Raw genomic sequence first — 21700 nt, 5'->3', positions numbered from 1 at the left:
GACAGCATTACCTATCGTGCCCTTTGTAATCTTGGAGACGAAGCTCGGAAGGCACTCTTACGCCTATAAAACGACTACTGGTAGGCTGGTATGGTTCCCCAGGCATGGAAGTCAAGCCGCCTCATTCCACTTCTAAAGGCTGGTAAATCTCCTTGGGATATTGCCTCATACCGTCCTATCGCACTTGCCAGTTGTGTGAGAAAAACAATAGAACGAATGATTCTAGCACGAATGGAGTGGTATTTAAAGCACTACGAAGTGTATAAAGTATCCATGACCGTATTCAGGCGCGGCCATTCGTCAATCGACAACGTTGTTGATCTGGTGACATATGTTCAACACCAGAAAGCCTGTAAAAGACTGTGCGCCGCCCTGTTTCTAGACGTTAAGGGGGCTTACGACAATGTCCCCCATGAAGCCATTCTTAATGCTTTGGAAACAGTACGCCTTGGTGGCAAGATATATATGTGGGTGTACAGCTACTTACAGCTGAGATCATTTTACGTGATGACAGCGAATGGCCCAACACCTGATTATTACAGCAGCCGAGGAGTTCCTCAGGAAGGAGTGCTAAAGCCCTACAGTTTTCAATCTAACTCTCATTGGTCTAGTGGAGCAGCTACCTAGCACTGAGCAGCTACCTACGCTGATGACATCTGCATTTGGTCATCAGGTGTGACAAGGCCTCAGCTTCGCGCCCGCCTTTAGAAGGCTGCTACAACGACGTCATGCTACCTTCGTAAACAAGGCCTCAAGGTGTCCTGCGAAAAATGTGCAGTGGTAGCGTTCACGCGGAAACCAAAGTCTGCTTACAGCATATCGATTAATGAAGAATACATATTGTTCAGCAAAAGCCACAGGTTCTTGGTAGTCATAATAGATAGAAACTTGTCGGGGATCCACACGTGAACTATGTGAAGAAGCGGCTGATCGCAACATGCCACGTGTTCTAATTCCTTGCAGGAAAGAATTGGGGACTGCCCATACCATCCATGCTACAACTGTACAGAGTGCTGTTTATCGGATTCTTACGGTACACCTTACCTGCAATATCTAACACCGGCAAGACCAACCGGCGCGCAATTCAGAGCATTCAAGCCCAAGCACTTAAATGCCTTGGATTATATAGCAGTGCTTCAACGGCTGAAACGATTGCCTTCGCTTAAGATCCCTCGATAAAGACGCATATTACTACCAAGACAATGCGCATGCACCTCAGGCGTTTTGCCAGGACCCCTTCTCACCACCTGGCGAGCCTAGCTGCTAAAAGGCCCCGCATGACATACGGCACTACTGGCTACAAGCGTCGTTCATCACTTGCTGAGACGTACGCACCTGCATCAAAGCCACTGCTTCCTCTTTGAAGCTTGAGCCGACCGCGAGATCACTAAATGATTCAGGGAATGAGGAGAAAATCGGACTTACCGACACATGTCCTGAAACAACTGAGTCTATTCCTACTGGAACAAAAGTACAGTAACCACGTGAACATTTACACGGATGGCTCTACTACGCTGTCTAGTGGAGTAGTGGTTATACAACCACAAGGGTTAACTCGTGGTTTTAAGACTTCACATGTGACAACGCCAACGGCGGCAGAACTCGAGGCTCTGCGCAACGTACTGGAACACATCAATTCAGAAGAAAGACCAGGTAAATGGGCTGTGTTTTCTGACTCAAAACCAGCGTTACAGTGCCTGATATCAGTTCTCCGACGCGGATGCCACGACAAGTTGACCTACCAAACCGTGAAACTTCACCACCTTTTCATACAAAAAGGCCACGACATCGTCTTTCAGTGGTTACCTGGGCATTGTGGTATAGGCAGCAAGGATTCTGCAGATCACACTGCTCACACGTCACATAAAGAAGCGAACAGCGTTCCGATTCCGCTTTCAAGAGCGGATGCGGTGAGGCAGATTCCTCAACTGGCCCGCAGTCTCACACTTACTGAGTGGAACACACCAAGGTAACAACGTACAAGAATGCACGAGCTCGACCCTTCACTACAACTCCGGCCTCCACCCGGCCTACATCAACGTGCATCTTCGCTTCTCTATCGCCTTTGGCTGGGAGTTGCTTTCACGAAAGCTTGTACCACGTTAATCGGAATTACTGACAGTGCGACGTGCGATGTTTGCGGCACCGACGAAAATATCGAACACCTGCTGTGGCATTGTCCTCGATTTGCCTCCAATAGACAAGTACTTGCCAACGCGATGCGGCGACTGTATGATCGGTCTCTTTCTGTGCAGGTGCTGTTACAGCAACGTCCACATGTCTCGACAACCCACAAGGCAGTGAAAGCCCTACTGTGTTTCCTGAGAAAGACAGGCTTGTGTGAACGCCTCTGACATGCGGTAGAGTTCTACACGCTGCAGTAGAATTCCTGTCAGGCTCTCCCTCCTTTTTTGTTTTCCCTCTCTTCCCTCTTTCTCGTCTTTCTTGTCCCCTTCCCTAATCCCCTAGTGTAGAATAGCCAACCGGATGTTTTTCTGGTCAACCTCCCTGCCTTCTCCCTTTTGTTGCTTCCTTCGTTCCTTCAGTGCATTGAATAGGAAGAAAATGAGGATAGTTTTTGCCTTTCAGTCGTCTCAGGTGAATCCATATGGGGAGAGGCGTTTTTTTGTAACTAATGAGAAATAAAAAAAGACAATAAGATTTATTTCCGTCAGTTATGCAGAGTGGTACACGGCAGTACTATATACTGAGGCATTTGTTTTGCAACTATTGAGAAATGAAAAAATACAATCAGATAGCTTTCCGTCAGATATGCATAGTGGTACGCTGCAGTACGATATATTGAGGCATGCGGATGATGAGGTTGCAACAGCTTGAAAGAGAAAATAAAACGCAAACCCTATAAAACTCGAACGCATTTATTGCACCGGTAGCACGGCCCTACAAAGCCTGGTGAAATCAGTGCGCCGCTAAGTTCGTGTTACTTTTCAACCTCCTGCATTCTTGAATGTTGGCGAGAAGCACGAATGCAAATTAACTCGCATGAAAACGTGAATTCGCGTGCTTCCTAATACGAGCGGCCCTTCTGTTGGATGGATGGATGGTTAGATGGATATGGCTGTACCCTTTAGATCGGGCGGTGGCTAGCGCCACCAAGTCGTAATACTTAATGAACCAAAAACTAGATTTATTTTTTTTCTTTAAAAAGTGAGTTTGAGGATTCGTACTTTGCAGTGAAGTGTTTAATTTTCACTCGTGCCTTGACTTCAACCACCAATTAGATAACCTCTTTCTAGTTAGGTCTACCCGCTTAAAATTTATTTTGCCTTCCCGGTCCCTAAACCCCAGTGCTTTGAAAGACTCAGCGCCATCATCCTGAACTATTAGGTGAAGCCCTTTACAGAACATTATCAAGTGTTCGACAATTTCTTCTTCCTCTCCACACGCACTGCATACTGTGTCTACCCCTTCGTATATGGCCCGATATGTCTTGGTTCGCAGTACTCCCGTCCTGGCCTCAAACAGTAGAGAACTACCCCGAGTATTATCATAGATCCTTTGCTTGGCAATTTCCTGCTTAAAGGTTCGATAGATCTCTAGTGCGGACTTCTTAATCATGCCCATTCTCCACATGTCAGTCTCCGTTTTCTTCACTTTCTTCTTAACCGATAGTTCTTTTTGGTTTGGCCACCTGCTGTTTTCTAAGTATTTACCAGTCAACTTCCTGGTTCGCTTCCTCCATTTTGTATCGACATTCTTCATGTACAAGTAGCTGAAAACCTTCCTAGCCCAACGCTCTTCCCCCATTTCTCTCAATCGCTTCTCAAATTTTATCTTGATGCTAGCTTCCCTGCCCTCAAATGATGTCCATCCCATATCACCTTGTACTCCCTGATTTGGTGTATTCCCGTGTGCTGCTAAAGCAAGGCTACCTATTCCACGTTGCTTAATTTCTAATCTTGCTTGAACTTCTGATCTCATGCACAAGACCGCATTGCCGAACGTCAGCGCAGGAACCATGACCCCTTTCCATATTCCTCTCACAACATCATACCTATTGTAATTCCACAGTGCCTTGTTTTTCATCACTGCTGCATTCCTGTTACCTTTAGTCGTCACGTATATTTCGTGTTCCCTAATGTACTCGGTCCCATTGCTTATCCATACGCCCAGATATTTGTATTTATCTGTTATCTCTAGCGTGACCTCCTGTATTCTAAGCTCACTACCTTCGTTAGCATTGAAAATCATGACTGCTGATTTTTTCTTACTGAATGTGAAATCTAACCTATGTCCCTCATTACCGCAGATGTCCATCAATTTCTGCAAATCTTCCTTGTTGTTAGCTATTAGCACTATATCATCTGCGTACATTAATGCTGGTAGTGCATGATCAATGAGGTTTCCTTGTTTGACTAAAGAGAGGTTGAAGCCCAGTCCACTTCCCTCTAATTTGGCCTCTAATCCTTGTACGTACATCATGAATAATAAGGGTGACAGGGGACACCCTTGCCTAAGCCCCTGTTTTACCTCTGCAGGCTTGGATACCTGTTTTCCCACTTTATAACTACCTTCTTACCTTTATAGATATCCTATAAAAGATTAGTGAATACGTGTTCCACGCCTAGTGCGTCCGGTATTCCCCACAATTCCTCTTGAACCACGCTATCGTACGCTCCCTTGATAGTCAAAAATGCTTGCCACAGGGGCCTGTGTTCCTTTTCTGCTATTTCTATGCACTGCGTCAGTGAGAACAGATTGTCTTCCAGCCTCCTGTGTTTCCGAAACCCATTCTGCAGTTCCCCAAGCACCCCCTCATCCTCTATCCATGCCTGCAGTCTTTCCTTTATAATCTGCATCGCCAGCCTGTAGACCACTGATGTAACTGTTATGAGACAGTAGTTGTTTATGGCATGGTGGTCTGCTCGTGCAGCGCCACCATGCGGCACCGGCAAGCGGAGGCGAAGCGCGCGCTTGACGGCTTGAAGAGAGCGTTCGCTCTGGCACTGAAAAAAAATAGAGGCGGCACTGGCTCAGCTTGCTTGCCATATTGTCGGGGCGCTCACGGAAATGTTGGACATTCCCAATAATACTTTCACTACTTGTTTCCCTGTAAAATGAGCAAAGCCTAATACAATTTCGGATACATTCTCATGAAAGATCGTCCTTGATGACCTTCTTTGTCAGGTTGATCCATTTATAGCGCTACAAATATGCACTGTTTTGAACTATAAAAAGACACGCTGGACCGCCAACAGAAAAGATCTCTCACGCGAATGCTTTCAGGACGGAACAGCGGCTGGCGGGTACTTCACCCGCACCGCGCTCTCGATGCGCCATCCAGTTCTACCGAGTGAAGACAGCCGGCCAGACCACACAGATACGCCAGATACCGCGCAGTAACAAACAGCCAACCGGAACTATGAGTTCCTAGCAGGAGTGGTCAGCACCGCCATGTTATGCAGAAGAAACGACACAACATTAAATAAGTTGACATTATACACAGGCAGGGCGCCACGAACGGCGCTGCCGTCTTTTGCAGAATGAAGCGAGTTGAAGGGGAATGCAGCAGGCTAATTTTGCGATGGTGTATCTATAGTCCTACTTTAACATTTCTAAACAAATTTGGCTATTTATTTGTGGGAGGCGTCCGACTCATACCAAGATGTTTTTATGCCAAGCGCGCAGAGTTGTGGACGATGCCTATAAAAACACCAGATGGTAGAAATGTCCATAGCCCTCCACTACGGCTCCCGTAATCATATCGCGGTTTGCAGACGCAAAACTCCAGGTAACACTATAATTAAGCACCATTCCTTTGCGAATAAAAGATAGCGCGACATTCTTTGAAAGGTAGCGAGTTGCCGTGCTTGCCAGAGGCGTTACCAGAATTATTTTTAGTGGAGATTGGCGTTAAAGCACCTTTTGAGCACGTTGATGTGTGCGTTTCTACGTCTTAAACGTGCTTAACTGTGGTACTTGGACGTTAGGATGTTTTGAATATGTCTTACTTGCCTTTAAGCAATGAAACAGCTCCATTTCTTCTTTATAATCCAGATCCAAGGGAGCATGGCGAGGCGATGCGATTTGCTACAAGTTTCCTCTATTCTTGCAAAGGCGAAATTCGACGCATGAACATTCCTTCAGTCGCATTAGAGGTGACGTTATTATACAGTATGTAACCTAGCGTGTGATCCAGTGCTTGAGATAAATATCATTGCCATAAATTATTTTCTTATGTGAAAGAGGGGGAACACTTCTTGGAGACCTGAAAAAAAACTATTTTTACTAGTTGTACTTGGTAAAATAGCTTCTTTCATCCGAAATTCCGAGTGGCGGTGGGGCTTTAGGGCACTCCTCGGGGCTGCAGGCCTCGTAGAGAAAGACTAAAGGTGCTTTAAAAGGTACTAAGATGCGAAGCAGACGCTGGATTGTTTGTATTGGGAAGTCACTAGGCTTTGTGGACGAGCAAAGCTTAGACCTCTCTTTTTTATTCATTTCTGTATTTATTTTGCTTTTTCGTAGCAGCTCTGCGCTAATCACTGCCACCTTTTTATGGCTTATTCACATTCAAGTGCTTTTTAGAAAAGATAGGTGCCGCTGCTATGCAGCCATGTTACGTTTATTTCAAGTGATCAATATTGGTGTTAAATCGTGATCATTTTTTCAGCGCTCCTGGTCATATTGTGGCCGTGAGCTAGTCCCTCCAATCACTGAATGAGTGATTGAAATTCGATTTCAATATATATATGGTCTGGGTCATTGTTTTGTGGGTAGTGAGTAGGTCTGTATATGTTGCGGCTTAGCTTTGGTCCAAACGAACTGCTCCGCACATTTTTAATTACCTTATAACGTCAGCAGGATCTCTGCAATTTTTTTTGCTGTATGCACAAATATTCCACATGAAAAACAGTAATTTCGCAAACGTGGCGTAAGGCGTTAATGTATTTTTGGTATAGCTGAAAAACGAAGCCTGAAGGGGTCGTTTCACGTCCACAAAATTAGCGACTCTGAAGATTTCTTTAGAATCAGACAAAAAGCCAAATACGAGGATGCTTTAAACAAATCCATCTTGCGAGGAAGCGCAGCCACTATTACAAAGAACACACAACACAAGCGCTTGTGTTGTGTGTTCTTTGTAATAGTGGCTGCGCTTCTTAGAAAGATGGATTCTTACCAACTGGCCCAATAAAATTGTTGATTGCTTTTAAATAAACATAGCAATAACACCAAACTGCATTTTTTCTCATTATTCAGAACCTCCACAGGGCCTGTACTGCATTTCGCATGTGCTATGCTGTCATAGACGACAACTCAAACGTAAGTATGAACCCTAGACTTATAAAGACAAACCTTCCTTACGTAGCAGCGAAAGGCATAAATAATTTCGGGAAGAAAAGCATTCTAGCTTAAACGTAGTAAAATAGAAGTCGGATGTCACGCACATCAAAGCCCTGTGGAAACGGTAATTTATGTGGGTAAAATGACACCCTCCCAATTACTAGGGTGCCGATATTGTAAGCAGACGGCTAAATCGTAGCGTTAGTCATGACTCATAAGTGTGGCTCGCCTTCTGATAAAGAAAATAATGTTGCAGGTTAAAGAAAACCAAAAAAGCCTCTATTCATACTGGCGTGGGTTTGATACACTGTCGCACCTTGGTCTAGATAAATATACATGAGAGTCATCGCTTGATGGTCATAGACGTCTTTAATAAAAATGATTTGAATATTTACGTACGCGCTTACTCTGCTTACTCCTAGTAGTGCGCATGATGGAACTTAAGAAGATGAAATTATTAATATAGTTAATGTCAAGGAGAGAACCTCCTTTAAAAAAGGCACGGAGATGAATCATATACCTATCCGATTTGCTCTGGCGCTAAAGCAGTAAAAGCGGAAGCGTCGACGCCGCGCCATGGCCACCAGCCTCTGAATGGGTGAGCCCTAACTCACCGCCCCAGAGACGAATTCTTTTTCAGAGACATGCACTGCCCCACAACAGACGATGGACACAATTTCAAGCGCCCCTGTTCGACAAAAAGCGAGGTTGAAAGTTCAGTTACAAATTAACGGTCTGTTACATATTCATGTACAAATTAACGATAGTACAGCCTTTTTATAGAAATTGGTGCTGATATGAGAATTTGACGTAGAGCTCGTCGCCCCACTTCAAGGGATTGTTGTAGGCAGCAGCGCTACACACACTCATTGTCCTCAAATATGTACATCCCCTTTATTGGTTTATTTGCATATTTGTCAACATCGATGCCTAACGAGTCATTATTATGAGTTTAACGTTGGATCCAATAGGTGTGCCATTTCGTCAAATATCTGAGAGGCCAATTTACAGTCATAGTGCACGTATCGGCAACCAACCATTTAATAGGTAATCTGCGTATGGTTCTTTTTGGACCCACCTTCACCGCTATCCCCCATTAAACCTGAAAGTGCCCATTTTTTACCGATTACTTTGCTGTTTCTTTTGGGTATTGCGTGTCTGGAGTAAGTCGTGCGTGTAAGCAAACCTTTATTCTCCAGTTATATTGGCCCATTTACCAGCCCCACGACGTTCCGAATATTTCAGCGTGCGAGCAGAGTAAATTGGCCTATGTTGTATGTCATTGCTGAAGTCACCTTGAGCAAACCTTAGCGCTCTTTTTTTTTTAGTTTTGCTTCTTCAGCGTTCAGCATTGGGCCTTTTTTCACTTGTAGTTCGAGCACCTTCCTGACAACAGAAGTAAATAAAGATAAAGAAAAAACAGCAACAGAAAATAATAGAGGAAGAAAGAGAGAAAAACCAGGAGAGCTGTTTGAGCACATTTATGACGATAGAAGTAAAAAGAAATAAAGAACACAAAACAGGAAAAGCGAGAAAGCGAGGAAGAAAAAAAGAAAACATAAGCAGAAAGATAATAAAGGCTGCACTGCTCCGCACTTCAGTAGATTGCAGCATTCTGATGAACCAACCAAGCAGCCAACCGACTTCCGGCTTCGCACTACCAGTGCAAGCTGACTGCAGGTTTTTTAAAACGAAAATGTTTTATACCGTAGCCAAACCAGACGAAAGTGACGTGTTTAACGTCGGTAAAACGTCTAAATAAGATTAAAAAAATGTCAAAATAAGGCTGAAAAAACGTCGAAATAACGTCTAAAATACACACGTGACCAGAAAGCAAAAGAAAGTAGAAGTTCCGACAAAGAGGAGTCGAAATCATGACTTTCCAGTCCGCGACAGCAGAGGTCCAGAACGCTAGCCACTGTGCAACAGCCACATTTTTTTCTTCATTGCGGCATGTAACATTGAAACAACACCAAGCACTCTCCACCTACGTGGAGTGTGATTGCTATTGTTTGAATGTTACATGCTTCAACGCTTAATGTTTGTTTTTACATGCTGCAATGTTTGTTGTTTGTTTAAATGTTACATGCTGTTGTTGAACAAAACTCTATGCCATTGTTTCAAGGAAGAAATGAGCCATTTGCCACAAATACCTAAAATTATTTCAGATGACATAATTCACCATACCATTTAGAAAACCATCATTGTAGCAAAGTCTTGAAAAAAACGTCTTGCAGCGCGCACATATATTCAATAAAATAAATACGAACTGTCTGAGCGTATAAATCACAATGTGTGACTGCCATGCGGCTTCGCCATATGTTGAGCAAGCTAAGAAAAAAGAACATGTCGTATTATAAAAGGCCCGGTTCTATTGCTAAAAATCGAATCTCATGTGGAGTAAGAAGTAAAACTTTCCTAAGTGTTTCACGTAGAACATCCCAAAACAAAAATGCGTTCAGTGGGGGCGTCAGCGCAAGCAGGCGTTTTGTGTGTAGCGACACTACGAACCCGAGCTAACAAGGGGTTTCGATGTCTTCCTTAGCATAGCCGAGCGTGGTGGAGCCGTGTCCGGGGAAGAGGAGATTTTCTAGGCTGAGCCGACGCTGGGTGATTGGACCTTTAAGGCCCCCCGGCAGAGGTAACACACCCCTTTGACCCCGGCTTCACGTAGACGGCACCCCTGGGCTTACCCACCCAGGGGAAATCGGCAGTCGCCTTTTTCTTTCTCACCCTACATAGTCTTTGTCTTCGTCTTCGTCTTTGTCTCTCACTTTTCACCTTTCCTTTGTTCTACTTTCTTCCGTTTACTTCCAAACTTCGTGGCAGCTAGGGTTAACCCTGAGCAAGTAGCCTACCTTGGTCTAGGTGCATTGGGTTAAAGTTGCGTTGTACAGCTGGCGTGTGCAGGTTTTAGCATCCGCAAGCTTGTAGCGTCCCATCGTTGGGCTTTGTGGTGGGTGGCCGCACACGCTTTCGAAGAAAATGAAACAGGCATGTATAAAGCTGTTCCTCTGTAAATCATCGTACCGCCTTAATGCGCATACGCACCGATGACTTTGGTTTTTTTAACCGTTCAAATAAAAACTTCCTCCATTTCCATGTCATACATAGTGATAAAAGTGGCAAGCAAGCCAGAACTTTAACCCCCTTTGTAGTAGCCAGGTGTCTTACATAAACTCTTGCGGCCGGGTTAAAAGTTACCAAAATGGTCAGTGGAGACCTCCTCCTCGAAGTTCGAGAAAAAGAACAGTTTGAGGAGCAGCATAATCTTTCAAAACTTGGTGACACTCTGATCACTGTAACACCACACCGATCAATGAACACAACTCGTGGAGTGGTATCTGACGCTGATTTGCTTGGTCTGACCGAAGAGGAACTCCTGAAGAGGTAAAAGAGTCAGAATGTGACCAATATACAAAGGATCATCATCAGAATAGACAACAAGGAAACACGAACGGAACACCAATTACTCTCGTTCGCTTGCAGTAATCTGCCAAATGCTATTCAAACAGGGTACACGAAGACCTCTCTCAGGCCTTACATACCCGACCCTCGTCGTTGCTTCCAATGCCAGTGGTATGGACAAGGCATTAAAAGCTGTCGTGATCGCCAGTCGTGCGCACAATGTGGAGTCCTAGGCCACGTGTCTGAGAACTGCAAACAACCGTCACACTGTGTAAACTGTGAAAGAAGCTATGCCGCATATTCACGCTGCTGCGTATAGTGGAAGAAAAAAAAGAGATAATTATGTTGAAGGTGAATGAGAACCATTCATTTAAGGAATCACGGCGAAGAGTCTCGCCATTCTGTGAACCTACATATGCTGGTGTGGCGCGTCAGGGGGCACCGCCGCACCAGCCTTCGCCACTCCTTCGGCCCGCGCACACCGAGCCGGTGGTTGTGGCACCTGCCCTCAAGGCGGCTGTAGGCCAGAATACACCGAATACTCCCGAACAGAGACCGGAGACTCCAGGGTTCTCAGGTCTAAAGGCCTCACGTCACGAGGCGAGGCCCTAAATTCGAACTAACAGCTCGCACGTGCGGGCATTCAGTGCCTCCAAAGAGGTAATTGATACGTCTGTACCCTTTGTGCCGAAAGAGCGGCGTGGCTCCTTAGATCGCGCCGCTCCAAGAAGCCATGCCACAAAATGCAGGCATTGTTATTCGAGCGCCGCGGAAACAACCGTATAATAGTAGACTATCAGGTTATAGCTAGCGCCAGCAATGGCGAGAAGTTGAACGAGAGGGCCGACACGCATTCCAATGGGAGAGCCACTATCTAGGTATTCAGTAGTAAAGTAGGCCGTATTCTAGGAGCGAAGCTCCTTAAACCGCCACCCGTTCGTTCCTCGTTGTAGTACGTAACACGTCTTACGCTTTGACCCGCAAGGTGATGTCATTTAGAGATTTCTCCTGTACGTTGTTCAACAATAAAAAATTCGCAGCATGTGCGTTAACTGAAAGCCGAATTCTCCTGTCTCTCAATCCGCATTAGCAGCCATTGGCATGTATATTGAGCCCTATCTCACAAGAAATGGTAGCTGCGTTACACTCGCTGGGCGTAACCTCCTTGGATTTAAAAAGCTTTAGCAAGCGTTGGGCCGCAGTGCCATGAATACAGTGAACTAGTATATACTATGAACTCGAGGTGGTTAAAGGTGGGAAGTAGACACCAAACGCTAGCTGTAAGAAAGTGTGCGTGTGGCACCTCTTGTATAGTCCTTGGAACGTCCGCGGGGTGGCGGTGCTTCTATATGCGGAATATATGATGGAAACATGTGACAAGGTGGTACTAGGAGTATTGACTAGTGGGACGAATGGACACACAGACAGATGCATGGACGGACGCATGAATGGCTGCATGGACGGATGCACGCATTGACGGACGCAGGGGTGGATGCATGGATGAGCGCAAGGACGGATGCACGGATGGATGTGCGGATGCACGAACAGACGCATGCAAGTACGGTTGGACAGATGCACGGATGGTCACACAGACGGACGCGTGGACAGACGGAAGCAAGAACGAATGGACGGATGGATGTGCACCCCACTCTCCATCATTCATCCCGTGGATATGCGGCCCATTTTTTCACCCCCACCCGAATGGCCCTAAGCTCGCGCAAGCCGGCCACCCGCTGAGACGCGCTGAGCGTCTACTCTGACGTGGGCGCTCTCTTCGCCCATAAACGATGAACGTCCAAGTGAACGGGGAGGATATCTCCCCCGAAGAGTTCTGGAGGGCACGGATTTGTGCACCATAAGATCTAAGACCCAAGTTAACCACGCAAACGCGCAGAGCAACACCCAGAATGGAGCCCGCTCCTGCACCAGTGAAAGAGCGGACTGCAACCGACAGCGTTCACGTTGACAACCGCGTAACATCAAGCAGCAAGTCATCAGAAACAGCGAAATTCCACTACTCCGAAGGTTTGATTTCAAGATTGTGACGAGAAGCCTCGACATGGCCACCACTAAAACCGTGCGCCTCACATGGGCGATTTATCGCACGGCCAACATACTGATGTACGAAGCAAGGGAGGACACGGATTGCTCCAACAACCATCAAAACATCTTCGTCGTGAGCACAACCGATGCCTCTCACGCCGATAAATACAGACAGCTTCAAGCCATCACCATCGGTACGAGGTTAGTGCGTACGAGACGGCTCCCGACTACACGGTTTGGAAGAAGACACCAAGTACAATCACACCAACAATGTTAACGTGCAGATCCCTCACGCCCAGGCAGCCAAACGGCTCAGCAACACCACGACCATCTTCGTGGTGTTTGAAGGATGGTGCGTGCCCACTTACGTTAGGTACGGCGGCGCTCTTCTTCTCTGCACCCTCTATCGCAAGCAAGTTGACATGTGTCACTGCTGCGGGAGACTTGGTCACCGCATGGACGTGTGCCCGAATCCCAAGGACAAAGTGTGGCGTGGTCGCGACGCCCATAACCCAGACCCCAACCACCAGTGTTCCCCCGATGCAAGCTGTACGCGGGCGCACACATGACAGCGAACCGCACTGCCGCGCAATGTACAAGACGACCTACATCGTGACGAAGAGGCATTGGGAACGACGCAGGGCCACAGAGAAGGCAGAGGCCACGACTACAACAGATCCCACCGGCAAGCCCCGCTCGAAATCCAGGACCCCCAGTCAAAGCCACTCCTGGTCTCATAGCGGCCCATCGAGACCCCGAAAGCAGCAGCAATGCCGCGCTTGGAGCCAAACACCTGGACGGACCCCAACGAGGGACGCCAAGGCTACTGATTCGGTGAGCTTTGCAGATGCGGTGAAAGGGAAACGCGCAACGAACGTGGAGGCTGGCGGGAAAACACACGATATAGGCGGAGACAGCTCAGTTAACACGAATGACACAAACCATGCAAAAGCAAATGTAATGCATGCAGGCACAGATTAACGCAAAAGACGAACGCATACAAAAGCTCCACCCTGCCGTTCGCAGCGAGGCTGATCAACAGTCAATGCAAGAAACCCAATAACTCATAGAGCATGGTGAGGTTGAAGGTCTCATTACTGAACGCATACCCGTTATTTCACTTAAAGGGGCCCTGCAACACTTTTTGAGGGTAGTCAGAAAACGCTGCCGATCAGTAGTAGAGGGTCCCGACAACACGCGAGTCAAATATTAGAGCGCAGCACGTGGCCTGGAATCCACAATAAATTATCGAAATCAGCGAAAAATAGCTTTCTCTCCTTTGGACAATTCAGGGAATATGCACAAAAAATCACACGTAGCAAGCCCATCTATCAGCCATTGTTTGATTTGAACATGGCACGCTGGCTCGTTACTGTGATCACTGTGGGAGGCCGCCACTTGTCCCCGCGTACTTGAGCGATGACACTGAGAAAGCCGCGCCTTCGAAGAAAAAAAAAATGGGCAGATCCAACGTACAAAGGGAATCGATCATATGTGAAGCACGAATGAGAAAGGTTGTTATGCCCCTTAAAATCAGCACAACGCTACGAGGCAGAAGTAAACGATGCCGCACATGATTTCCGTGTCATAGTTATTATGTTTGGATGTATCGTTTACCTTCATCATCAATTGACATCACGTAATACCAAATGTAGTGTATGTGGAGCTAGCGGAATGATTGCAAGCACGCTGTGAGCATGGTATGTTGTCATCTTCTCACATGACACGCGTGTCAGAATTATCATGGTTGCACCAGTCATATACTTTCATCATCCGTTGACGTCACCAAATACCAAATTTCCTATATGTAGAGCCAGTGAAACGACTGCGAGTGCATCATGAAGGGCTCAATATGCTCCGACGTAAGGGTGACGTGTGCGCACGCTGGGCGCAGCGACGCAACGCGAGCGAAATGCGACGCCAGGCGTGGCTGGCGCAACCAGCGTCCGTCGGCGTCACCCGGCGGCAACCAGCACAAAATGCGGCATGCTGCCATTAGCGCTGACCACGTTACCCATCCAACACTACGTCTCCCTCTTTTGGTGATGGCGGGACGCCGGAGGCGCTGAAACGCGCAAGCGTCAAAGCAACGCAGCACGGCGCGCGCTAGTATATGGCAGGACTGGTGCCTGGCGTGGCAACGCCGGTGTGACCTGACGAAATGAACGCACTTGAGCACGCGCACCGTGTCAGGTCGAAATGTATTGTTGCCCTGGCTGCGGCATGTAATCATGTTCTCACACGACACGTATCTCACGATTATCACGTTTGCAACAGTCACATGCCTTCCTTATCAATTGACGTCATGGAATACCGAATTTGGCATTAGAAAAGCTAGCGAAGCGGCCTCAAGCGCATCATGAGTGTGGCATGTAGTCATGTTCTTACCTGACGTGCATGTCGTGGTTATCATGTTTGTATGCGTTATTTACATAGCTATGTCATCCGTTCGCGTCACGTAATACCGAGTTTGGTACATGTGAAGCTATCGATACGGCCGCGAGCGCATCATGAGCGTAGAATGTAGTCATGTTGTTACAATACACGCATCCCATGTTTATCATGTTTGCGCCAGTGTTTTACCTTCGTCATCCAAGGTTAAGTTTAAGGATGTTGTAGGTAGCCTTAAAAGCACTCGCGAGGTGTATAATGACCACCCCTTCTCTTGTTTTGCCGTGGAGCGCAGTCGGTGTGTATGCACTGAAGGAAGGGTTCCGAGAGAGCGGTTGATGGTATGGGCTGTCCTCTGCATGTGCCATGACTCGAGTAACAGCCTTCTCGTGAATAATTTGTTAAGCAATGAGCTATTTGAGTGAATTTATTCCAAAAGTGTATCAGGGGCTCTTTAAAAGGGCAGTAGATCCCAAGCGTACGCATGCACCAACAGGCGACGCCCAAGTGAAAGCAATGGAGGCTCGCTTAAGCAGTTTCGAGGAAACCATCACCGTGACCATCACGCGTGCGATTCAGCAGAGCTTGGAGAGCATTTATTTGAGGTTGTCCAGATTATAAGCTGCTGAGAGCGCGGTGGGGACGTCGCATAGCGAAGCGACGCCCCACATGTACCACCACATAACCATAACAAGATGCTCTTCGGAACAAAAACACACAATATTTCAGTGGAACTGCAGAAGTTAAAAAAAAACAAGCGCAATCACAACAATACCTGAAAACGATACCCGAACGCCCAGACGTCATCATACTGCAGAAACAAAGAGCCCCATCAAACTTTCAGGGTGCCATTTTATAACAGGCAAGTCGGATAACCCAAACATCACATCACTGGTTAACCTAGAGCTCACGGTTATCGAACACGACACCCAAGTCCAGGATATTGAAAACATCCTTGTAGGGACAATTCCACTGCGTAAGATGTCTGACAGCATATTCGTACTCAACGTCTATATAACAGTCCCAGGTGCCGCAAACACCACTTCTACGTCCTCTTTAACTGAGCACTCGATATCGCCCAGAGGCAATAACTCTTCATTAGAGGCGACTTCAACACGGTGCGTACGGCGTGGGGTTACAAACACGGAAAGTCAGGCATTTGTAGAAAACGGCGCAACTCGCCGGCCTTGAGCTTGTCACTGGCCCAGCAGAACCAAATAGGCAGGACAACAGCATCAGCACCGGCACCATGCCGGACCCTACTTTACGTGCAATACACGAAAGGTGACTTGAAGAAACACCCTGCAAGACTTTGGTAGAAGCCAGTACATTATCTCTATAGAAGCAAACGACGGCCCACAGGGACACAATGCTGGTCGTCAAATGAAGATCACTAATTGAGAACTACTACGAAAAAATCAAGACACGCAACAAGCTGAGGACATCAAAGACATAAAAGAATGAACCGACCATCTTTAGCGGGACATCAAGTGCGTGACGATAATAATCACGTCAACAGCTGGGCTTGATAGAATAGACACCCGGTTACTGAACACGTGACAAGGCAACATCCGACTGCAGTTCGCTGCAAACAAAATAGACACAATCGGAGACTGAAAAAACTGGAGAGCACAGCTCAACAAAGGAATATCACGCCCCCAACCTGCAACACCAATGGGAAGAGAAATGCGCGGATAAGGATGGTCAACTCACTACGAGTCGCACGTGGCAGATACTGCTCTCCCTCATAGTTCTCGCCAACACCAATACCACACGAAAACAAGGCATATGCAAAATCATACACACTTACAGGGGAACGGAGCAACATCTTCTACGGGAAGCGGAACTTAATTACATATCCCAAACGCCCCCGCAAGTTCATCCGGACTACGAGAGAGAAGGCAACGTCATCATAGACGCAGAATTCCCAATTGCCAAAATCGAGGCGACGCTTGTCAAACTCAATACCTAGTCAGCCCCAGGCAGAGATTGAATATTGAACGGGGCGCGGTGCAGTCTCAATTGCAGATCGCTAGAGGAACTCACAGATTATATTAATGAGTTTTGGGTGCGTTACCCCAGCATCGCCAAGAAGCACACATTTCAATTATACCGAAACCCGACAAGAAATGGCTGCTGGAGAATCTGGGACCTATTTCCCTCACATCGTGGGTAGGTAAACTGACGGAGCATGCGTTTCTCAATAGACTAACAGATTACCTCGAGGACAACAACCTATTATTTCACACAATGATAGGGTTCAGAAGATATCTATTCCCACAGGACGCCCTTATGGAACTGAAACATGTAATCATAGAAAATCCTGGGTGCTCAACGAGAGCCATCTTCGGCCTGGACCTGAAGAAGCCTTTCGAAATTGTTCGCCACGATGCCATATGGCGACAGACAGAGGATCTCTGAATGCGAGTGTACAACTACGTCCGGGACTTCCTTACGGGAAGACGCATGCGAGTTAGATAACTACAGGTTTTCTCTCTCACTGTAATTGAAGTGCCAGCTTAAATAATCTGCACGCCATTGAAATAATCTGAGCGCCAAGCTACTTAATCTTTGCGCCAAACAGTTATTACAAACGCCAATATATTTAATTCATGCGCCAACTCAATCAGGCCTCATGCCAGTGAGTTTTTTCCAAGTGCCACTGTTTAATCCCTTTGCCAATCACTTTTTTTCAGGTGCCAGTCAAGTGATTCCATGCACCATAAACCCATAGTTTGCCACTTTATATAGTATAAATATCAGAATAATGCAGAGATGGAGTCACAGGAGGAACTTTTGCCTCCTTTATGCATGCTAGCGCTTAAGAAATGAAGTTAGCAGTGCTATTTCTCACTAAGGCTTTGGTGTCATAGCTTCAAAATTAAAAAAACCGTGTGTAATAACTACATTTATCGGTGTTAAATGTATTTGATTCTAGAGTTCATTTTAGTCTATGCTTCATCGCTACTGCATTACTCCGGCTATTCATCTAGACCCTCGCATATCCAAAGATTCATGTCGTCTGCTTAGCAGACGGCATTCGGATACTCATTCGCTGAGGCTTTCGCAGTCGTCTGCTCAGTCCACTGAGAACAACAGGGACCGACAGATGATATTGATTTGTTCTTGAAATCAGAAATAACCACTTTAAAACTAAACTTGCATTTATATGGGTTCATAGGGAAATAGGCTTTTACGAAAGCATGGAAGGAGATACTACGGTTTTCATATAACAGACGACGCTTAGTGTTGCTGCAGCGCGTTTACTTCAGACACGTGTGTTTTCGTAGGGGCACATTTGCAGACGGCAAGAGAGCTTTGCTTGAAGTTGTGGCTGGACGCAAACGAGGACCATGCTTTAGGAACCCAGACGAACCTCGTTGAAAAAAAACAGCACAGTATCGATGGTCGACAGGGCTAGTATTGGGGACCTCTAAAGGCATGACCGTGACATAAACCAAGTGGTCCACGCACTAGACATCAACATAAACACAGCAAGATCGATTGCCGTTACCGACAGAGAAGCATCAAAGCATGGTGGGGGTTCAAGAAAGAAGTTTGGAGATGATGTCGTGAGTACTTTGAGTCAAATTGTCGGCGAAAACTGTACATTTACATTAGATAAGGCAGATAAAGGAGGCCCCGGAGGACGAAATGACAGGAGTAATAATCAGTGAAAGCACAGTCTTTCGCTTGCAGGATGACCACTGCTACTCGATGAAGCTACTGTCGCAGACATCCACAGATCGCAACCATGACCATACCAAGCACAGCTGCATGCTGCATGCGCAATCGGTGTGGTCTGATGGACCGCGTGTTTGCCGTTTTTATTTGGACAAGACTAAATTCAATATCTGGTATTCCAGTAACTTCGGCAGGGCACCTAAAGGACAACCAGCTGTGCACATGACCACAACGACAAAAGGAAACAAGCTCATTGGGTTGTTTTCAATGATTTCCTCAGCGAAGTTTCGGACCACGTGAAACGTGATGAGCCAAACATCAAAGCTCTATTTATTTTTGATAACGCACCTGCTCACGCCCGAGCAGAACAGGCGGCTTTGGCTAACTCCCTGCACTTTGTTAAGCGCTTGCCAACGTACAGTGCCTTCTTTAACCCCATAGACAAAAAAAAACCTTCTCGAAATTCAAGTCACACGTGAAGGCTTACCTGAGCAAACGTCGTCATTTAGTTTTAGCGACACTGCAAGGCATGACGAAAAAGAAGCACAGGCGCTCTTTGCTGCTCAATGCTGCTCACCATTCCATGCAGAAAATACAGCGCGTGAACTGCGCTGTCTTTGATCAGCACAATTTCTCTTTCATGCCTGCCGCTTTGCGTGAAGATGACTTGTGAAAGTCAGTCTCTGAGCCCTAGGAGACAGTTCTGTTTAATTAAATACACTCATCTGCGCCTATGTTGCATTTCTTGAGTAATTTGAAGTAAGCAATCACTATCTCACATATATATATATATATATATATATATATATATATATATATATATTGCCACGACGTTTAGCCTTGCCAATACGAATATGTGCCATGGTGTGAAAAAAGAAGAGGACTGTTGGTGTGCTCATGCTTTAACGTTCGGTTCGGCTCGACGTCCAGTGCTGCTACTATGAACAGACGTTGTGGTCGTTCTGTAATCACGTGACATTTTCTGGTGGAGGAGCGGGGTAGTGTTGTATGCACTGCAATGAGCAGCAAGGTCCCGACACTAGTCGCGACTTGGAAGAACCAGCCGATCTACGGCGTAGCAGGCGACAACTAGGCCTACCTCCTGAATTCGGACCATTTCCACAACTCGGCAATACTATGGCTAGTGCGGGAACGCAAACCCAAGAGACATCAATGCTGCCTCCTTCATGGTTCTTCAATGCCCTGCGAACCCCGAAGCCGTTCCATGGTGACCCTTACGAGGAAGTCGACGACTGGCTTGATGACTACATCCGTTGCGACAACGTCAACGAGTGGAACGAGCAGCGAAAGCTTCGGTATGTCTACTTTTATCTCAAGGACTCTGCGTGCACTTGGTTTGGAAACGATGAAGCTACAGTGACAACCTGGCCAGAGCTTTGCAACAAGTAGCGGAACACCTTCCGAAGCTCTGACCGAAAGAAGACGGCTCCTCAATTCCCGAAATCAGCGTCTGATAGAGAGTGCTGCCCTGTTGGTTGAGGACATGTCGCGGCTGTTCAGGTGAGCTGACTCCTGAATAACGGAAGAGAATAAGGTGCACCTCCTAATGCGGGGAGTGAAAGAGCAGCTGTTCACCGGACTAGTGTGGAACCCTCATAGCACTGTAGAGGATTTCCTCCGCAAAGCCACGACAATGGAGAGAATGATAAGGCAGCGTTCGTATCAGTATGAGCGCCCTGGCAGTCTTTCGTAAGTGTCGTCAGCCCTGCCAACACCTGACGTCACGACTGTAACAAACCTGATGAATCTTGTGCGCAGTATAATGCGCGAGGAGCTGCAAAAGCTGCACGTGGTGTCTTCTCCGACCCATGTTGCTGCTCTAACGGATGTCGTTCGCGAAGAGGTCCAGCAGCTGGTGCACCCCATGACGACTCTGCGTGAGCCTGAGGTCCAACCCATGACGGCCCCGCGTCCAGCCGAAGCTCCGCTATTAACGTACGCGGAAGCAGTCCGTACTCCTGCACCGCCTGTTGGCTATCCGTCCCGTCCGTCCAGCCTGCAGAAGGCGCCGTCATTCTACTCAGGACCACCGCAGTACGGCAACCCACCTCTTACACGGAAATCCAGTGTATGGCGTGCTCTCGACAACCGGCCTTTATGTTATCACTGTGGTGAGCCAGGTCACGTCTACCGTGAGTGCGCATACAGACACATGGGTCTTCCTGGCTTTCGTCCGGATGCTCGCCGACCCAGAGATGGTGAGTGGCCACGTGCTACCGCCGAATACTTGGCAAGCCAGTGATCCTCAACCCTTTCGCGTCGCCAATTCCGCTCACCGTCTCCACGGCGTTCCTCGTCACCTGGCCAACAATTCACCTGTGCGGACGTCGTTGCAGGAAGATCACCTAGATCCACAAGCCCGCGCCGGGGAAACTAAGAACAGCGACCTCCGGGGGTGAGGCCGCTGTTGATCGACCGTTACAAGACCTTCCCCCGATCTGTCTGCTGACATCCGACGACATCCTTTCAACGACGTGTGCCATCGACGACAAACGTGTCTCTGCTCGCATCTCTGTCCATGTCCACAACCACCCGTGGACCGCTCTGGTGGATACGGGTGCCGATTACTCTGTTATAAGCGCTGACCTCACTGCACAGCTAAGAAAAGTAACGACACCTTGGGGACGAGGAACCAATCTCCGGACTGTGAGAGGTCGCCTATTGACTTCGCTGGGAATATGCACTGCCCGCCTGCGAATTCGTGAGTTGACATACATTGTTTCCTTCGTTGTATTGCACGAATGCTCCGAATACCTAATTCTCGGAATCGATTTTCTCCGCGAGCATGGAGCCATCAGTAACCTTCGCGACCTGCTTATAACGTTATCTAACGACCATACAGCGCTACAAA

General features: G+C 47.1%; 1 protein-coding gene across 2 annotated transcripts in view; it reads left to right on the top strand.

Annotated features, from left to right (window-relative positions):
• The window catches only part of LOC142786413 (uncharacterized), a 128688-nt gene that overhangs the window by 63118 nt on the left and 43870 nt on the right, over positions 1-21700 (top strand). For both annotated transcript variants that reach the window (XM_075884099.1, XM_075884098.1), the window contains exons 2-3: positions 6019-6119; positions 7219-7281. In XM_075884099.1, coding sequence (XP_075740214.1) covers positions 6019-6119; positions 7219-7281 — 164 coding nt within the window. The remainder of the gene's footprint in view (positions 1-6018; positions 6120-7218; positions 7282-21700) is intronic.

The sequence above is a fragment of the Rhipicephalus microplus genome, unplaced genomic scaffold (genome assembly GCF_043290135.1).
Source record: "Rhipicephalus microplus isolate Deutch F79 unplaced genomic scaffold, USDA_Rmic scaffold_23, whole genome shotgun sequence".
In the NCBI taxonomy this organism is placed as follows: Eukaryota; Metazoa; Arthropoda; class Arachnida; order Ixodida; family Ixodidae; genus Rhipicephalus; species Rhipicephalus microplus.
Note: the sequence above shows the minus strand (reverse complement) of the source record. Positions and strands in the feature narration are given on the sequence as shown.